Source organism: Barbus barbus (assembly GCF_936440315.1).
Source record: "Barbus barbus genome assembly, chromosome: 41".
Taxonomy (NCBI): domain Eukaryota; kingdom Metazoa; phylum Chordata; class Actinopteri; order Cypriniformes; family Cyprinidae; genus Barbus; species Barbus barbus.
In genome coordinates, this window is record NC_136719.1 from 14,603,933 (window position 1) to 14,622,710 (window position 18,778).

The window sequence follows — 18,778 nt, forward strand, 5'->3', positions numbered from 1 at the left end:
GTTGTTTTGATTTTTTTTATTTGATCAAAAACAGTAAAAACAGTATAATATTGTGAAATATTATTAAACTTTAAAATAACTGCCGAAAATTTTGCAAAATTATTTACCTTTAAAATATATTAAAACAATATATTTTAAAGGTAATTAATTTAGCTAAATTTTCAGCAGCTATTAATCCAGTCTTCAGAGTCACATGATCCTTCAGAAATCATTCTAATATGCTCATTTTCTGCTCAAAAATATTTCTTGTTATTATCAATGCTGAAAACAGTTGTGCTGTTTTATATTTATGGAAATTATTATCTAATGTATAGACTATTTATTTATAACAATATATTTATGGCTATTATATGAAAAATATTTCTTTTAAGTTCAACTGAAAAAAAAATGTTTCCAATAAAATTTTAATAAATATATACTAGTGTCTCACTAGTGTCTGGTCAGCTATTCAACTGTTTAGTTGCACGCAGCTATAAATAATAATAGAAAAAAATACTTAAACTGAAATAAGTACCAGCAACAACTGGAGTCTAGATAAGAAACACGAATAGCTGATTTCAGAATCACATGCTGTGTCTGAATATGCCTACTTCCATATATGTGAAAACAGTATGTGAAGAATAGTATGTTTGAATTCATAGTATCTGTAAAACAGTATGTGAAAAGGAGATGACCTTCTGCAGAAATCTCATAAAGCCACAGGAGAAGATTTGTGAATGGTAATGAAGAGATTCAACTGAAGCTAATAGGTCACGTGACAGTAACAGCATGGTGGATGTAGTACGGCCAAATTGAGTAATGAAGTAAGTTTTGAACCAAAACATAGTAGATACTGGGCAGTATGCAATTTTTGGTGCAAATCAGAGAACAGAAAGATACTAGTTAGTTTTAAGGAATAATGTTAAAATGGCTTGCCACACACTGTAGGTTTTTGTTGGTAAAGTAGGCTTCTTGAAGCTAGCATACGATCAGATTCTTCTGTCTTAATATCCATTTGGGTTTATATGCAGAATCTGCAATCACAGTGTTATACCCTGCTATTTGATCCACGGCAGCCAGGAGTGTTTCATGCCCATCTCCTGGCGGTGCGTGAGCGTATGTGCGCGTGAGAGGGGTTGGGGAGAGGCAGAAAGGGGGTTTGATTGGGAGTGGTAGAAGAGACTTGACTAATTCACTTTTCCCGTAAAAACACGGCTGATCTTTTTCAATTAATGAAATGCACTACATTATATAGGACAGCCATCCCCCAAGGAGCGTGTAGTTTTTCCCAACCCATCCTCACGCCCCCTCACGCGCTCTGCAGTTCATATTGCGCCATTTCGTTTAGCCCATACGATTGTTCAGCTTCAGTATTCAACCTAATGTTCCCGTTGATTGGCACGTTAACTAACACATGTGAAAAAGGACCTTGACCGAAAATACAAAGCACTGACTGACTTGGCAGGAATTCAAGCTTTAAGTCTTAACTCAATTTCCTACTTGATGCACTTCAGTTTCTTTCCAGAGCGCGCAGTAATGCAGAATGATAACCAAAATGCAAGCAACTCCATTCTGTTGTACTACAACATGCTGTGACAAGTGAAAATGTATTATTAGTGGCTTTTCAACAAGCTTTTCATGCATTACATGGCACTATTTATGTTTTAACTATTATACACTAATTCATTAAAGCTTACTGATGACACATCTTTATCTGTGAAGGTCACCAATAACATGCCACGATGTCCCCCACATCCAGTAGCAACACACTTCAGCACCCTGGAGAGCAGTGAAGATTTACTGCTGACCACCATCAAACTCTCTCTCTCTCTCTCTCTCTCTCTCTCTCTCTCTCTCTCTCTCTCTCGGATTCTCCATCTCATTCAAGCTGACACAATGTAGGCTGAAATGGAGAAATTAGTTTTTTGAAAATCTGAAAATAATCCAATTTATTATATACAATAATGTTTAGATTACTTTTAATATTTTTATATTAAATCTAATATAAAATATAAAAATAAATGTGTATTTCTTATAAGTAAAAAAAAAAAAAAAAAAAATTTAAATTGCAAATATGTTTATAAATATAGAATATGTGATTATGAATTTATATTAAATATAAATATTATGAATTTTGTTTATTAAATAATAATAATCATAATCATTAACAACAACAACAATAATAATAATAATTATTGTTATTATAAATAACCAATGTATACATTTTATTTATCAATTCGATTATTACATTTATTATATATTATATTATATTATATTATATTATTAACTATTATAAGTATTTTTAATTAATTTTATTTGTTTTCCCAGTTAAATTTCAAAAATAAATAACATAATACACAAAAATAATAGATGCTACAGCTTTTCTTAGTGGAAAAAACTTCTATTCTGTCATTTGCTCATTTTCCATGAGTTAAATTGCATGATATAATATAAATATTGTTAGAATTATTACAAATTGTTTTTAAAAAAGGCAGTAAACCAACTAATTTACTCAATATGAGCGTATATCTTAATATGGAGTATTTTTATTTTAATGTTTTGTTTTATTTTCACTGATGAAATGTAATCAAAGTTGACCTATGTATCATTATTAACATTAAGCTTATTTAGGTTCTGCAAAAACAAATAGAAATGACTTTGGTACTTTCTATTAAAAATATATAATAATTATTGTATAATTCCCAAAATATTAATGTGACTTGATTATTTATTTGGATTATGGAGTAATTTTATTCATGACGTTTTATGTTGCACTAGTATGTTGCTGCTTGTTCTACGGTCGCTTGCTTCACGCTGCGGCGTTTCCTTCAACGTCATTTCCGCTGCAGTTCACAGCGTTGCTGTTTGTAAAAGTAGGTTGTACCACTTAAATGAATTACTGAATGAATTGTCATACAAACGTTATTTATAGGTTACAGGAACGTCCTATTACAGTGAGCGGTAAAGGAAAAGGACCGAAATACATCTTAACGACAATCACAACTAACTTTAGCAAACTTCCCGGTGTTGTTACATGGCAACTGTCAAAGCTGACAGACGGCTGTTTACTCCACGTTCAGTTACAAATTCAAACTCACAACTCACCAAAGAGGTATAAACACATATTAATTTAATTATTCATTCAAATGAAAAGAGTAATTGTAATTCTCTCACGTGCGTCGTTATTTACATTTTTGATTAATGTTTAATTTGATTTTTTTCGCCTTCTTGCATTAAAGGGTTTTAATATGTATGTCTTTCAGAATGATCAAGAGTTTGCCCAAAGATGTTCAAGCACAGCTGCGCTCTGCCGTTACTATTTTCTCATTGCAGCAATGTGTGGAGGAGCTCATATTGAACAGCATCGATGCTGGAGCAACATGTGTGGCTGTCAAAATAGACATAGAGGCCTGCAAGCTTCAGGTGATCGACAATGGCGCGGGAATATGCCGGGAGGACATGGAAAGAGTGGGTCTGCGATACAACACAAGCAAATGCAGCTCACTGGAGGATCTGGAAAATCTCCGCTTTTATGGGTTCAGAGGGGAAGCAATTTCCAGTATAGTCTCTCTGGCAGAAATGGTCGAAATATCATCTAGGACTAAGCTGTCGGTGAAAACATATGTTAAAACTTTTAATGAAACAAATGCACTGGATGTTGTTGAAGCTCAAACCGTTCGTCCCTCCGCAGGGACGACCGTGTCTGTCTACAATCTCTTCCACAACATGCCAGTTCGAAGAAAGAGAATGGATGCTGTTTTAGAAACCGAACGCATCCGTCAGAGAGTGGAGGCCATATCTCTGATGCACCCTTCTGTGTCGTTTACAGTGAAAAAAGAAAATTCTGCCCACATGATGGTGCAGCTCTCCAAAACAAGCTGTACCTATTACAGGTTTGTGCAGATTCATGGCTTGAGTCGAGCTCAAAAGCTCAGAGAGGTCAATTACGTCCATGAGCAGTTCGAAATGACCGGTCACATCGGCCGTGAGGGTCACTACAATAACAGCTTGCAGTTCCTGTTTGTAAATAGGAGGCTTCTTCTGAAGACACGCATTCATAAAACACTCAACTGCCTTTTGAAAAGAGTAAGCAGTGCTGTCAGACAAAACAACAGCCCGACTGCATATCCGTTAACATCAAGCCCCAAACAAAGGGGCGGATGTGATCTCCATGGCGTCTATGTGTTGAATATCAAATGCCATTACTCAGAGTATGACATATGCCTCGAACCAGCCAAGTCTTTGATAGAGTTCAAAGATTGGGATAATGTGCTCATCTGCATTGAAGAAGGTGTCAAAGCATTCCTTACTAAAGAAAACCTGGTGACAGAGTTTTCCATGAGTGGCAGTGATGGTCCATCAAGTAGTCCAGTGAGGAATGCAAAGACTCCTGTGGCAGTACAAAATCTCAGTGCTGAGGAAACACGTGAAGAGTGTGATGCATTGTCTGAGAAGAAGGATAATGCAAGTACTGCGGACATCTCTGGTGGTGTTCAAATGTTGGAGAAGGTGTCAACAAACACTGAAACCTTCTCCAGTGAAGAATCAGAAGCAGAAAAAGTGCTCCAGGCAGAATTGTCTTTGCGGACCACGTTTGCAGATGCTACAGAAATTAATAACAATTGCAAAGAAGATGAAAGTGCAGTTTGTCCAAGTATAAACCATAATGATTTGCCAGTTAACAACAATGTGACGGGAAGCAAAAACCAAAAGATTTCAATTATAGATGGAAAAGAGGCAGAAGATAGTTTGAAAAAATTCTGCTTCCCAAATAAAATGTCTCCAAAAAAGAGGAAGTTGTCGTTAAATGACACTCAAGAAGACAAACATGATTTTTATGGTACCAACTCAAAGACTTCTAGAGCTGCGCCATGTCGTAAATTAGCTCTGTCTTTTGAAACGGGATCTCTTGACAAGTTCAAAAGGTTGTTTGGGAAGGGCGCTGAGAAAAAACAACCAAGTACGGAAAAAACAAGCCTTTTAAATCCAGTGTCTTCTAGAAAATCCAATGACTGCTTTGTAGGAACTACTTGGTGTTTAGAAGATTTAGACAAGCCCTTATTGAGGAACATATCAGGTGCTCATTCTCCAAATAGTTCTGAATGTTCTGCTGAATCTTCATCATTGAACAAGGCAGACAAACTGTCACTGGCTGCCAAATGTTCCTATTTAAAACAAGACAAAAAGCCATTCAGCGAGGTCAGCAGAGATGCAGACGTTCTTACTGTGGAAAGTTCATCTTTCCCAGTTGTGCAAGACTCACACTTTCAAGAAGAGTCCTGTGAATTAGAAAAAAGCCTCTTAGAAGATGTTTTATTTGGATGCACTGGAACTGTTGATTCAGTTGTCCATGAAACTCCAATCTTCACTCTAAATGAGCAGGGCACCACAATACCGGACACTTCCTCCGTTTTAGAAGACTCACAGTCACACCTCTGCAACAAGAATGTGACTTGCTTTGTAGGAAGTGTGAACTCTGTTGATGAAGCCAGCGTAACCTCTCAGCATAATCCTCAGTGCAGCAACATAGGAAATGAAGGTCAGGCTACAAATGAATGTGTTGAAACAATCCCAATGTCCAGCAGCTGGCTGGCTCATTATGACAGTTGGTTAGGAAAGCTGGTTTACATCAACCAAGTTACAGGGCTCAGCAAATACAACTCTCCTCCTGTGCAGGAGACTCAAGTGCCATGTACCACAGATGTCACTAACATGGCGGTCAGTGTTATTTCAAGAACAGGTGGGAGAAATTCAGTGAGCCATTTTTGGATCACTAATGTAGAGATATTTATATTATAATCAGCTTCTCTTTGCTCATAGGATTTGAGTACAGGTGTTATCCATTTCACACAGACGTTGTACTTCCCTTTCTGCCCAAACCCAGAGCAGAAAGAGCCCTTAACTCAGGGATAGACAGCAGAGGTACAGCTCTAGTCTGACATCAGGACTGAAATTAGCTTTTTAGTGCACATTAAGTAATTGTTTTTCTTCTTACTCTTTTAAGAGGATGCCCAAGGTCCTGATTCGCTATCGACTTTATTCTCAGAATGGAGTAACCCAGTGTTCATACGGCCTCCAGAGGTAAAAAGACTACTAATTTAATAATTTAAAGAGTTTTAATTAACCTTATTTAATACAGATTTTAATTAATGTAAATAAATATTTTTGTTGAAAAGATTCCAATTAATTTGACTCACATATTCTATTAATTAAAAGGTTGCTGTGGATGTAACCAGTGGTCAAGCTGAAGGTCTTGCTGTGAAAATCCACAATATTCTTTACCCATACCGGTTTACCAAAAATATGATCCATACAATGAGAGTAAGTATTTTTACCCTTCCTTTTTGTGCTTTGAGGAACTGGCAAGGCTAGACACTTAAAATAGCAATGTCACAAAGCATAGCCTTTTTCTTATGTGGTGAAAATTAACCTAAGATTGTGTTGTTGTATTTTTACTTCAGGTCATCAATCAAGTGGACAAGAAGTTCCTTGCTTGTTTGATAAACACAACAGAGCAGGAAGCCTCTGAAAGCAGTACAAATGAAGGTGCCGCAGGCTGAAAATCATTACGTTGAATGGTGTGATGATGTCCTAAACATTTGTCATTGCTTCCACCTGCAGGAAATCTTCTAGTGTTGGTTGATCAACATGCTGCCCATGAAAGAGTTCGACTGGAAGGGTTGGTAACAGGTAAATGCTAATGATATATGGGTTAAACAGTACCATTCAAAAGTTTGGGATGATTATGATTTTCTAAGTAAGAAATGAAGACTTTATACTCCAAAGTTTCATAAATTAAATAAAAATAACAGTAAAGACATTTATACAAACAATTTCTATTTAAAATAAATGCAGTCCTTTAAAAAATGTATCAAAGTTTTCAAAAAAATATGAATCAGCACAAATGTTTTCAACGTTGATAAATATTGTTTTTGAGCACCAAATATGGATATTAGAGTGATTTCTGAAGGAACATGTGACATTGAAGACTGGAGTAATGATGCTGAAAATTCAGCTTTCCCATCATGCATTTTAACATGTATAAAAAAACAGAAAACATTGTAATAATATTTCATTATTACAATATATCATTATTACGTTATAATATTATTATTATTATTATTATTTTTTAAAAATGCATAAGAGACTCCTTTCAAAAATGTTCAAATCTTACTGACCCCGAACTTATAGGAAGAGAAGAACAAAATAAATTCCATGTAAAAGCGTTAAAAAGGCTAATACACTTCAAGTGAAGTAAGCATTCAGTGTATTTTTCCCACACCCTGCTTGTTGTTTTATGTAGACTCCTATGAGGATGACCCAGACACACCTGGAAAAACGAGACTGTGTTCTTCAAGTGTAACCCCACCCTTAGAGATTAATGTAACTGAAGAGGAATTGAGACTTCTGAGGTCAGTGCAGCTGTTTGAGTCAACATTCCTGTTTCTACCGTCATCTTCTCTCTGAAACGTACACGTGTGTTCAATTAATTCTGCACCTTCGCGGAACAGTGCCATAAATCTTTCTTTTGTTCTTGAAGGTCTTGTCAGGCCTTCCTGAGGGGTCTTGCTTTAGATGTTAGTTTCCCAAAGAGTGAGTCACTGAGTGTGTTTTTGGAGAGACTTCCCACATGTTTCATAGAGAAAGAAAGTACAGAGCTCCGCCGTGGAAGACGGTCGGTAATTAAAACCATTGCAGAGGTCAGACTTAGTTCTAATGTTTGTTTTAAAAAAAAAAATTATTTCAACTCAGTTTAGACTTTAATTGTATGTTTTATTTTGTAGGACTATCTGCGAGAACACATTGAGGTGAACCAGCATGACCACACATGATTTGTATCTAATCTGTGAACAGAATACTACAAATGGTCTGATTTTGGATACAGCTTGAAGGATACATTTATGACCAATTTTGTCCTTTGACTCATGTTTGCAGCTTCTCCGCTCAACAGGAAGAGTGAGAGGAACGCTGCCTCTGACAGTTCATAATGTGCTCGCCTCGCAAGCTTGTCATGGTTGGTATTATACATTCACCACTGGGTTCAGTTGAAACACATTCTATTTAGAAACTGTTACAGGGAACACAGGAAATGTCTCATTTTTAAACATATGCCGGGATATTTATTTCCTATAGTTAGCATTTTCAATATATTTTATAATATTATTTATTTTAACAGGAGCAATTAAGTTCAATGACATCTTGAGTAGAGAGGAGTGCTGTAGTCTGGTGAGCTCGCTCTCCTCTTGTCAGCTTCCCTTCCAGTGTGCTCACGGAAGACCGTCAATCGTCCCTTTGGCTGATATTCACCACTTGGAAGAGCCACAGGTATGTTTCAACTAATCTGCAACAAATCTGATTTTGTAAGTACAGTGCACTTTTTTGTCAATTATAAACATGTTTGAATATCATAAGTACTGATAAAGCATATAATGATCAGCTATAGCACACACACACACACATACATATATATATTGAGTTTTTTCCTATGTTTTGTTATGTTTTTCTTTGATATTTTCATTTTTATATCCCCACAGGATCTTCCCAGACCAAATCTGAGGAAATTGAGAAGAATGTACAAGTCATGGCTGCTCTACGGAAAAGATCAATCTATTGCACAAAACAAAACATGAATTTACAAGCACTTTACGCGTTTGTATTAAATTATTTAATTTAAAAGAAATAGTCTGCTTCTGTTATTTGCTGGCTTTTATTATGTGTCACCCTTTGCCAGCAACACTGCTCTGAGATAGAGTAGCCAATAATAAATGACTATACTCGATCTCGGAGTCCTTTCCTCCAATCGAATTGTTTCTTGAAAGGTCGTGGTCCAATCAACGTAAACGTAGGAGGGCGCTAAAATGAATGACGTTCCTCCACAGCTCATTGTTGAGCATTGCGTCGATCGCTGGAAGGTCTCGCGTGAACGATTACAAAGTATTACTTTATAGGTGAGTTTTGCACGTAAAAATTACTAATTATAACGCACTAAAACAGTCTAGGACTAAACGGATGATATATATCGATTAATTATTTCAGTTTAAACCAAGAGTATTTTACCCTCCCAATTCAAAGATGGCCGAGCAGCACTGACGGATGAATTTGGCGCTTTCTGCATGAGATTAAAACGTTAATCTTCGTTATCTCTAATAATGTTTGAGGACTTGCAGCTTCTTTTATGTTTACGTTACCGTTTTTTGCTAATACAGTTAAAGAATTGAATATTTATACACATGCTTTAACGGAATCTGATCACGTGCTGTGTACAGTAACGCTATCATGTTATGTTAAAATGTTAAATTGTTTTAAGTCAGTGTTTATCTTTAGTAGGTTTGCATAATTATTTTATATGCTGCGTTTTGGACATTTTTGGTCAATTTATATTTAAATACAGTCATTACAATGAAGTGCAACATCCATGACATGTGGTCTGTTAAGGGAGTGTAAGTATTAGGTCATGAAATATCAGGGAGTTTTAAAATTTTGATGTGGATATAATAAAATGGTAAAAGTTATTTTAAATCTATAATTTCATAGTTATTCTCTATGCATTCTCTGTTAAGCTTGGTTAATTTCTGCCAAAATATTTATGCAGTAATGTTGTACTGTAATATTATGGTGTCTGTATTAGATTGCTTCTATTGGCTTTCTCACTGCATCAGTGATGAACAGGATTCGGATCCACGTGTTGCCGTCCAGCAGAGGTCGAGTGACTCAAGCTGCTCGTGCTCAAGAACCTCAGACCTGCTCTTACACCCAGAGACCCTGTTCACAGCCTCGTCTGGAGGGCATAGAGTTCTGCATTAAACACGTACTTGAAGATAAAAATGCTCCCTACAGGCAATGCAGCTATGTGTCTAACAAGAATGGAAAGCGCTGCCCCAATGCAGCCCCAAAACCAGAGAAAAAAGAGGGGTGAGGTGTTTGTTTACTCCCTTAACATGCTTACTACCTACTATAAATAATTGACCAATAATGTTGTTGTTTTTTTTTCTTAGGGTATCGTTCTGTGCTGAGCATGCACGCAGAAATGCTTTGGTTCAGCAAGCTCAAATGCGGAAGGCATCCGCTTCAGGACCTTCCCCAGAAGTCTTGCTGTCTCAGCTCAGTGGCTACAGTCGGCCAGAAACTGGAGCTCACAGTCAAGAGGGCCGTAGTGAAGCAAGTCGCATACTAGGTGAGATGTAACTTGCTTCTAATCATGTGCCATTACTTATTAACAGGCATGCTTTTGGCCTTGTGAACATTGAGAAATCACTTTAAAGTCTGGATGTGATGCAAACAAACCTGTGCATGTGTGAATTGACCTCTGCTCTAACATTTAATGTGTGAAGTGTATTATAAGTAGCAAAAGAACCAATTATGAATATTAATAAGTTCAAATTATTTGTACCTTAGAAATGATTCAAAATGGAAATGCTTCTCTGAAACAGAATACAGCTTATTAAATTGTATAAAACAAATGCAGTTTCCTGCTGTCTTAACTTGCATCAAAGGCTGATAACTAATATTTGTCTTATTTATATATATATATATATATATATATATATATATATATATATATATAGAGAGAGAGAGATTTACTAAAGTCATATTTTGTTTTATTTAGTATTTGATGGAACATTTAATAGATCTGAATATAACAGAATAAAATAAAATTCTATAAGAGACGCAATGTTGCGTGTGATTGTTATGGTGATATATTCTATAATTATTTCCTTGTATAGATGAGGAGAGTTGGAGTGAAGAGGAGCAGGATCCTGTTGTTTTGGATCAGACATGGAGAGGAGACCCCGGCAGTGAAGATGAAAGTCTTGACAGCGACCACGAAGACCCTTTAAAGTGAGACATTCCTCAGTTTTATTTTACTTATCTGCTTTGTCAAATTTAGTTTTATAAATGGCACTGGAGATGTCAATTAATGAAGCGTGACATTCTACAGGCATGCGGGTGTGTACACAGCAGAGGAAGTGGCACTCATCACACGTGAAAAGCTAATTAGACTTCAGTCCCTTTACATTGACCAATTTAAACGTCTGCAACATTTACTAAAAGAAAAGAAACGACGCTACCTGCACAGCCGCAAAATTGAACATGAGACAGTTGGTAAGGGAGCGTCATTCTTTGATTTCATGATATCACATATCCAGTCAACATATATACTCACTTGTGTGCCATGATACAAGGGAGCAGCCTCTTAACGGGTCCAGAGGGGCTGTCTACGAAGGAACGAGAGAATCTGAAAAAATTAAAGGCTCTACGACGTTATCGCCGTCGTTATGGTGTGGAGGCTTTGCTGCATCGCCAGCTCAGACAGAGAAGACAAGCGATTACTGAGGGAGGAACGCCACAGGTATGAATGTACTTTCTAATAATTTCTTAGGTGTTTTTTTCTCTTAAGAAAGACAATAGATGATTTAGACACTGCACACTGCCATATGAGACAGACCTAAATGAAATTTTATTGGCTTTCCCATACTGTCAGTCTGAGCTTACTGTCATGCTCTGTAAATTTTATTAATGTTATTCGTGCATATTTTAATTCTCTTGTGTGTTTTATTTCTGCGCAGGCAATGCGTTTAGGCCAGAGATGTATTTCCTTTGTGGAAGGGACACGCTGTTCAAATCAGTGTCTGCCAATGACACGACACTGTGTTTCTCGTATCCTTTTGTGCCCAATATATCTTTAACTGTTCAGGTCTCTTTTTATTTTTCACTCAATATTTTAATACTATTACCACGCCTATTACATACACACAAAACACACTACTGTTGAAAAATTTGGGGTTTCAAGATTTTTTAAAAGTCTCATGTTCACCAAGGCTGCATTTATTTGATTTAAAAACAGTAAAGCAGTAATACTATGACATACACAATTAAATTTTTTTTCTTTTTTTAACATTTTAAAATGTAATTTATTCCTGTGATGGTAATTTTCAACAGCCATTACTTTAGTCTTTAGTGGCACATGATCCTTCAGAAATCATTCTTATATGCTGATTTGCTGCTCAAGAAACATTTCTTCTTATCAATGTTGAAAACAGTTCTGCTGGCTCCTTACATGATACATACATATTTGCAGGATTCTATAGTGAATATGAACTTAATTGAATGGGATTTAATTGAAATATGAATGTTTTTTAACATTGTAAATGTTCTTACAGACATTTATTAACTTGAACGTATTTATACCTTACAGATAACATTGATATAAAACAAATAAGGCAATTACATGTGTTTTAAAGTTGACCTAACAATTTAACGAACTCTAACTGCTTTTCGTCTTAACGAGTCTCCCCGCGCGCTGCGGGAGGAAAATACTAGTTAGCGCAGCTTTACCGGGAAAGCGAGCAAGTAACATAAAAAAATTCATACAAGACGATGAAAAAAATTGTATACATGTGTTTTAACGTACCCCTAGGACTCTCATCTTCACGCCGACTCTCCCCGCCTCTCTGCCAGCGGCGCTGCGGCCGGAGGAAAAGCCCCCTTAATACAGCTCGACTCGGAAACTGAGATATTCTTACGGAAACTTAAACCTGGCTTTATATCTTGCAAATAACATTAGAATACAACGCATAAAGTAATAATAAAAAAAAAGGCAAAAATGAAATTTAACCTGCCATACTCTAGTAATTACTCTAGTATTTACAAAAAGGCAAATACTTTTCAGAATGCACTGAAAATATACAATAACGCACTGTACACAGCATATACGGTAAGAAACCTGAGAAACATTAATAATACTGTGAAAACAAATTATTTACAGATGCTGTTTGCTAGCTTTGACTAGTGCGCTCTCTGAGCATTCAATCAAAAGACGAGAAAATGCTGACGCTATCGTAAGCCTGCTAGGTGGCCCTGGTGCTGCCAACTCGAAATCTGATTGGTTAAAACAACGGTTTCATTGCCATTGATTTTAAGCTACAGACGTCTGCACTGTTGATTCTGAAGGCCTTAAGACCTTTCCACACTGAGCACGATGCGAAAAAAAGTGAATGTTGCTTTCACACCGAGCACAAAACGAATGTTTGCCTTCTGCTAATTCACGCCTGCACGCGCCGACCAACAGTGCATTTTTTCTTCATGTAGCGTATATATCTCGTGTGGTTTACATCGTCCGCTGCTCAATATACTGCATTAAATTAAGAAATAACTTGTTTCTTCATTAGAAACACAAAATACCCATAATGCTTACAATACATCTGAAATAATTAGAGGTACAATTAGCATCAAGCTACATTGAAAATGTAATTAACGTTTTTGCTCAAAACCCACTTTAAATCATCGAGTGCTTGTAATAACTTCCGAATGTGATCTAAAATGGATTTTGATTCTATAATAGGGAGACGTGCACTCTTTGTATGTTTTATAATGGACTGATCGCTTGTCATGTGTCATAAACATCCTTTATTGTTCAAATAAATACCACGAGCTGCATAAAAACATACAGAAAATCTATCTTCACAATTATAGGTCTATTTGCTTTCATATTTCATGTGTAGAAAAATGTTTATTTTTTTATTTATATATATATATTAGGGCCGGGACTTTAACGCGTTAATTTAGATGAATTAATTACACAAAAATAACGCGTTAAATTTTTTTAACGCATTTTAATCGCACTTATTTTTGCACCGCGGAACGTTTCTCACTGGATGAGTTTCGGCGGACCGATTATACTGGAGCACCAACTAGCGCAAAGAACGGACTTGCGTTCTCGTGGAGACCGGTCTTGCCAAGCTTCCTTGGAAGAACGAACTCGGAAGGACGCGAGAACACAGAACGCACACTTATGAGAATTGAGATGTACTGCATTCCTGCTTAACTGACCGCATAGTTTCAGCATAAGAAACGGCCAATGAACAATAAATATTACAAAATGTCATAACTTTTTAAAACATTTCATACTATTATAGATATTACTTTCATATAACGTTAATTGTATTGTTTTATTTTACAGCATTATATGTTTTACTGTTAAGATTCATTTTAATATGCCAATAAAAATGCAGACTTTCTCCGGGTCTTATAACTTTATTAAAATTAACCAAAACAAAACGATAAATGTTTACTTTCAACTTGAAGAGCCGTTAAGTATTTGCGAGAGCGACTTTAAAGCTTACAGGCTTCCGTACACCGGCCACCCACAGCGTTTTCTGGGATTTCTAACGGCTCGATTCTCTCAAGTCTGCACTCGATGCATCCTCAGTTTCAAGAACATATCCGGGCACTTTCATGCATCCTCTGTACTTGCGTTCTTGAGAATTGGAACTGAACTTCGGCGGTTAATGATGACATAGAACGAGAACACAAGGACGCAAGATCGCTGAAGAACGCATATTGAGAAACAGCCAAAAACAAACCACAGTGAACATGGACAAAGAAGCTGATGAGACCGCTTTGGTTGGCCTTGTGGATGGGAAATTTAAAAATCCATATAAAAAAAACTTACTTCTCACAGTTCTCAGGTCAAATATTTATATGCGATTTAAAATGCGATTAATTTTGATTAATTAATTACAAAGCCTCTAATTAATTAGATTAATTTTTTTAATCGAGTCCCGGCCCTAAAATATATATATATATATATATATATATATATATATATATATATATATATATATATATACGGAAGAGCAAGAGATATGATTACATGATTGACAGGTCTAGTGAACGAGCTGACTCATAAACACTCCTGCTCCTGGAAGATAGTGGACTCTGCTCTTCAGATCACATAATCCAGAGGAGAATTAATAGAAATGTTATTCTGTATAAAGAACATAAATAACAATAACTCAGCATTCACTCTTCTCTCTTGCGGAAAAAGTACTCACGTCGACCTTTTGGGTAACAGCAGTTGCTCTGGTCATGTGATGTAATACTCAAATCTTATTGGACGGCCTGTGTTTTTGCTTTGCGAAACTCAAAAGATTCATCGGACTGGACGGAAAAATATATTTGCATTTTCATTGCGCAAATGTTCGTGGTCTATGTGGAAGCATCCATTAGGCAGATTTCTTTGACCCTGGCAACGCGATTGCAGAAATATGATTGGATAAAAGCTCTAATATAAACATACACTACTGGAAGCAGCGCAACCAAGAGAAAAGCTATGAAATGAAGAAAATAGACTATTGGAAATAATTTAATACACATTCATGAAAAAAAAAAAAATTCAAACTAATTCTGATAGTGTTTAGGCCAGCAGAGAAGGCTTTGCTGGCCCTGACGGCCCACCACTGGTTTTTTCATTGTGCATTCCAATTAATCTCAATCAAACTGCAGTTGGGTCATTTTGATTAGGTAAAAAAATTACTAAAAATACAGCAAACTATCACAATAAAACAAAATAAAAACATATAATAAACTATTTTTTTTATATAAAAAAAGGAGTTCTGTTTTTGCAAATAAACTCTTCAAATGCATCTTTGCTGAATAAGTGTTAATTTATTTTCTTTTTTTTAAACCTTAAAAACCCCAAACGTTTGAATGGAAATATGCATATTTATTTAGTTATATGTTAAATGTTTGTGTATTTTTCTTTGTTTATATGGGCATACATCTATATTGATGTATATATGCTCTTGTAGCCCTGAATGAAGGCCCACAGCTTGCTGTAGCTGTTGGTTTCAAACAGAGGCTGATATAAAAGTCTTCTTATGCTTTGTTGACTTTCCCAGTGTTATCTAATGGGTGAAGTCGATTCAGTTCGAAGGAACAGTTCAAGTTTTCCACCTCCTCCAGCCTTCCATATCTTTGACATTTGAAAGTTATTTCGCAGTTATGCCAGTGCTAGTTCTCTTAATCTCCTTAAGCCTTCACAACAGACATTTATCAAGACAGTGGCCAAGTTTTATTCAAAATGTGCCCTGGTCTGAAGGACGTTCCATGTGATCGGCCTGTGCACATGGGACAGTCAGAAGAGCCCCGCTGTCCTCTGCACCTGTCCCTGCCTCCACCCATGTACCAGCCTGAGCAGGAGTCTATTGCCCCGGAGCAGCTGGCATCTGCGCCCACAGACATGTACCTCAGTGCTGCAGAGCTCCAGCCAACAGAAAATCTACCTCTGGAATTCAGTGATGTATGAATTGTGTTGGTTTTTCTCATTAAAACTAAAGTCGCTGTGTGCAGTTGCTTTCCTCATGTGTTTTGGCACATCCCTTCACACTAAGCTTCTTATTATCAGAGCAATTAACTCAGCAATCTGCATTAAATTTGTTTACCAAAACACCTTGCTCCCTCTTCAGATTGCTAAGGTATCCATCAAGTATCTACATGCCTGCAAACAGTGCTGCTCAAACATGTCCCCTGCTGTGTAAATCATATCTCATAGCCTCACATGAATGAAAAACAAATTAATCTGGATGTTCAGCAGTCATCTTCCTTGAATTTTGCTTCTGACATTTTCTGTGTGCCCACAGTAAAACCTCTCATTTAAACTCGTTTTTGGAAACATCTCATTTTCCTGTTATGCTACAAACTATTTATGTGCTTTTTCCATTACTTGTTCCCATTGCTTGCATTCAAAAACACACAGTATTGCCAGTTTACCCATATTTTGTTTGCTGGTTATTTGGCTGTTGACAACCGAATGCAATGTTGACATGTTTAGTAATATTTAGATGTACTGTAAATGAATGGACTTTAGTTCGAAGAACTTTGCCATTTAATTAAGATTCATAAAAGAAGAGGTTATATGAAAAAACATTATTGAATCTCAAAATAATCCAATGGCCATTCGTATTATATTTTGTATATTTTGTTTTGGATATAAATTAGAATTTTTTTTTGGTTTGTTTTTTAAGCACATCATCAGTGCACAATGTTTTGATTCATTTCAGTTATCAGCCAATATTAGAGAACAGTTGATATTAGACATTTTGTCCTATTTAATTTACATTTACTGTAATTTTTAATCTTTAAAAACATTAATATTTTAATAACAGTTAATTGTAACCTTTAGCAAATCTCAAAATATAAATTTTTCATATTGCAGATTGTAATGGAGTGATGTCCAAATTCACTTGTAGATTTTTATTTTAAATTTGTGACAAAATAGCATTTTGAACTTTAATAGAACTTTAGTATCAGCAATTTCTTAATTATTGGCCATAAAAAAAATTATCCAGATTTTTAATATTCTTGCTTCCCTTAACACTGTTGTAATTGAAATCTGTTGATGTGCAGGATCTTGACGTTGAAGATGAGGGTTTGCAGTGTCCCCCGTCCCCCTTGCTATTCGACACAGCGCTTGCATTAGAAGACCAGACCATCAGAGAGATCGCCGAGGCCCCCATGGACATTCTGACAGGGACGGAGCAGGGGGATCTGGACAGCTCTGCCCAAGATGCTGAGCTCTCAGAGAGAGACGAGGTGTCTGTGGAAGATCAGGTAATTATCACTGTCGCTTGTTGGAATAATTAAACCATGCAACCAAAGCAGTATGGCTGTTCCTTCCAATGGCATTTAAGCACCAGAACTACTGTCTTCTTTTTCAGGTTGAATCTGAAATATTTGAAGCAGTTGGACAAGCAGTTCCCATGCAGAATTCATCAAAAGACTGACACGAAAACAACAGATGCCTTATCCTGAGCACCTTGTGACTTGATTTTCTCAGCTGTCGTTCTGTTGATATTTCAAACAGTCCAGATATCTATTTAAAAGCCATATTTCCGGAAGTTTGCTTCGATTGCTGAAACATTTTTAACCTAACATTCTCATTACTTAAAATAGCACAATAGCACATGTTCTGATATAGACTGCAAGTGTCTTGTGAAATTAAAAGGACAGTTATATGCACAGTTGGAAGTTTGTGTTTTGTAAGGTAAAGCACCCCCCCTTCTATACAGTACATTTCTGGTTCCATAGGATATTCATGACTCATATATCCTCTTGTAGCCCTGAATCAAGGCCCACAGCTTGCTGTAGCTGTTGGTTTCAAACAGCGGCTGATATAAAAGTCTTCTTATGGTCTGTTGACTTTCCCAGTGTTATCTAATGGGAGAAGTCGATTCAGTTCAAAGGAACAGTTCAAGTTTTCCAGCTTTCCATATCTTTGACAATTGAAAGTTATTTCACAGTTGCTAGTTCTTTTAATCTCCTTAACCCTTCACAATAGACATTTATCAAGACAGTAGCCAAGTTTTATTCATAATGTTCCCTGGTCTGAAGGATGTTCCTTTTGATCGGCCTGTGCACATGGGACAGTCAGAAGAGCCCTGCTGTCCTCTGCACCTTTACACTTATATGCACAGTTCAAAGTTTGTGTTTTATAAGGTAAAGATGAGGTATGTATTTCACAACAAAAAGTCTAAGCACCATCCCCACTTCTTCTATCCAGTAAATTTCTGGCTTCATATGATACTCATGACTCGTACTGGGATTTGTTCACTAAAATAAACCTTAACAACTCATCTTGTTCTTGTTAATTATACATTTGCACTCATGAAAGGGGCTCCTCTGGGATAGTTAGGGTTCCCACGGTCTTGGAAAACCTAGAAACATCAGGGAGTTTTTATCTTCAGAGTAATGGAAATATTTATAGTGGATATACATGGTTCTAGTAATGAGCTGTTCTGTGTGTGGGGTTGAACTTGATTGCAAACACTGTTTGGTTTGTGAGCGAACTGTTCTTTCGAGTTAGTTTTTTTTCAAATCAGGCAAAGGGTTTACAAAAAGAGTAATACATTAGTGAACTGGTCTCAAACTGATTTGTTTTTAAAGAATCTGTATCCAGTAATCAAATGACTGGAAAGGTAATTTCAAAGCGAGAACCCTGGACAAGGAAATAGTGTCTTGT

General features: G+C 36.4%; 2 protein-coding genes across 4 annotated transcripts; both read left to right on the forward strand.

Moving 5' to 3' along the window:
* The first annotated feature begins 2,815 nt into the window (after positions 1-2,815).
* On the forward strand, positions 2,816-8,757 carry LOC306860717 (DNA mismatch repair protein Mlh3-like). The gene is made up of 13 exons (XM_079402555.1): positions 2,816-3,091; positions 3,243-5,719; positions 5,800-5,901; positions 5,984-6,060; positions 6,196-6,300; positions 6,441-6,525; positions 6,601-6,669; positions 7,283-7,391; positions 7,520-7,679; positions 7,764-7,787; positions 7,915-7,993; positions 8,156-8,304; positions 8,514-8,757. Exons 1-13 carry the CDS (start codon positions 2,883-2,885, stop codon positions 8,607-8,609), a joined length of 3,741 nt encoding a protein of 1,246 aa, XP_079258681.1. The 5' UTR covers positions 2,816-2,882; the 3' UTR covers positions 8,610-8,757.
* A 24-nt stretch (positions 8,758-8,781) lies between these two features.
* LOC306860718 (KAT8 regulatory NSL complex subunit 2-like) lies at positions 8,782-18,393 on the forward strand. Of its 3 annotated transcripts, none has more exons than XM_079402556.1 (10): positions 8,782-8,927; positions 9,649-9,891; positions 9,975-10,153; positions 10,704-10,818; positions 10,919-11,082; positions 11,163-11,329; positions 11,547-11,637; positions 15,807-16,060; positions 17,167-17,370; positions 17,478-18,393. In XM_079402556.1, the coding sequence occupies exons 1-10, from the start codon at positions 8,842-8,844 to the stop codon at positions 17,541-17,543; spliced, it is 1,569 nt and encodes a 522-aa protein (XP_079258682.1). In that variant the 5' UTR covers positions 8,782-8,841; the 3' UTR covers positions 17,544-18,393. The 3 variants fall into 3 exon arrangements, with proteins under 3 accessions (XP_079258682.1, XP_079258683.1, XP_079258684.1); XM_079402557.1 differs by having other exon boundaries at positions 8,816-8,927; positions 9,608-9,891; XM_079402558.1 differs by having other exon boundaries at positions 8,818-8,927; positions 9,639-9,891.
* The last annotated feature ends 385 nt before the right edge of the window (positions 18,394-18,778 follow it).

Excerpts from the sequence above, each read along its gene's own strand:
- LOC306860718 (XM_079402556.1), top strand. The coding sequence starts at position 8,842 with ATGACGTTCCTCCACAGCTCATTGTTGAGCATTGCGTCGATCGCTGGA. Across the intron at positions 8,928-9,648 it reads TACAAAGTATTACTTTATAG|GATTCGGATCCACGTGTTGC; the intron begins GTGAGTTTTGCA and ends AGTGATGAACAG. Across the intron at positions 11,330-11,546 it reads CTGAGGGAGGAACGCCACAG|GCAATGCGTTTAGGCCAGAG; the intron begins GTATGAATGTAC and ends ATTTCTGCGCAG.
- LOC306860717 (XM_079402555.1), top strand. The coding sequence starts at position 2,883 with ATGAATTGTCATACAAACGTTATTTATAGGTTACAGGAACGTCCTATT. Across the intron at positions 6,301-6,440 it reads ATATGATCCATACAATGAGA|GTCATCAATCAAGTGGACAA; the intron begins GTAAGTATTTTT and ends TTTTTACTTCAG. Across the intron at positions 7,680-7,763 it reads TAATTAAAACCATTGCAGAG|GACTATCTGCGAGAACACAT; the intron begins GTCAGACTTAGT and ends TTTATTTTGTAG.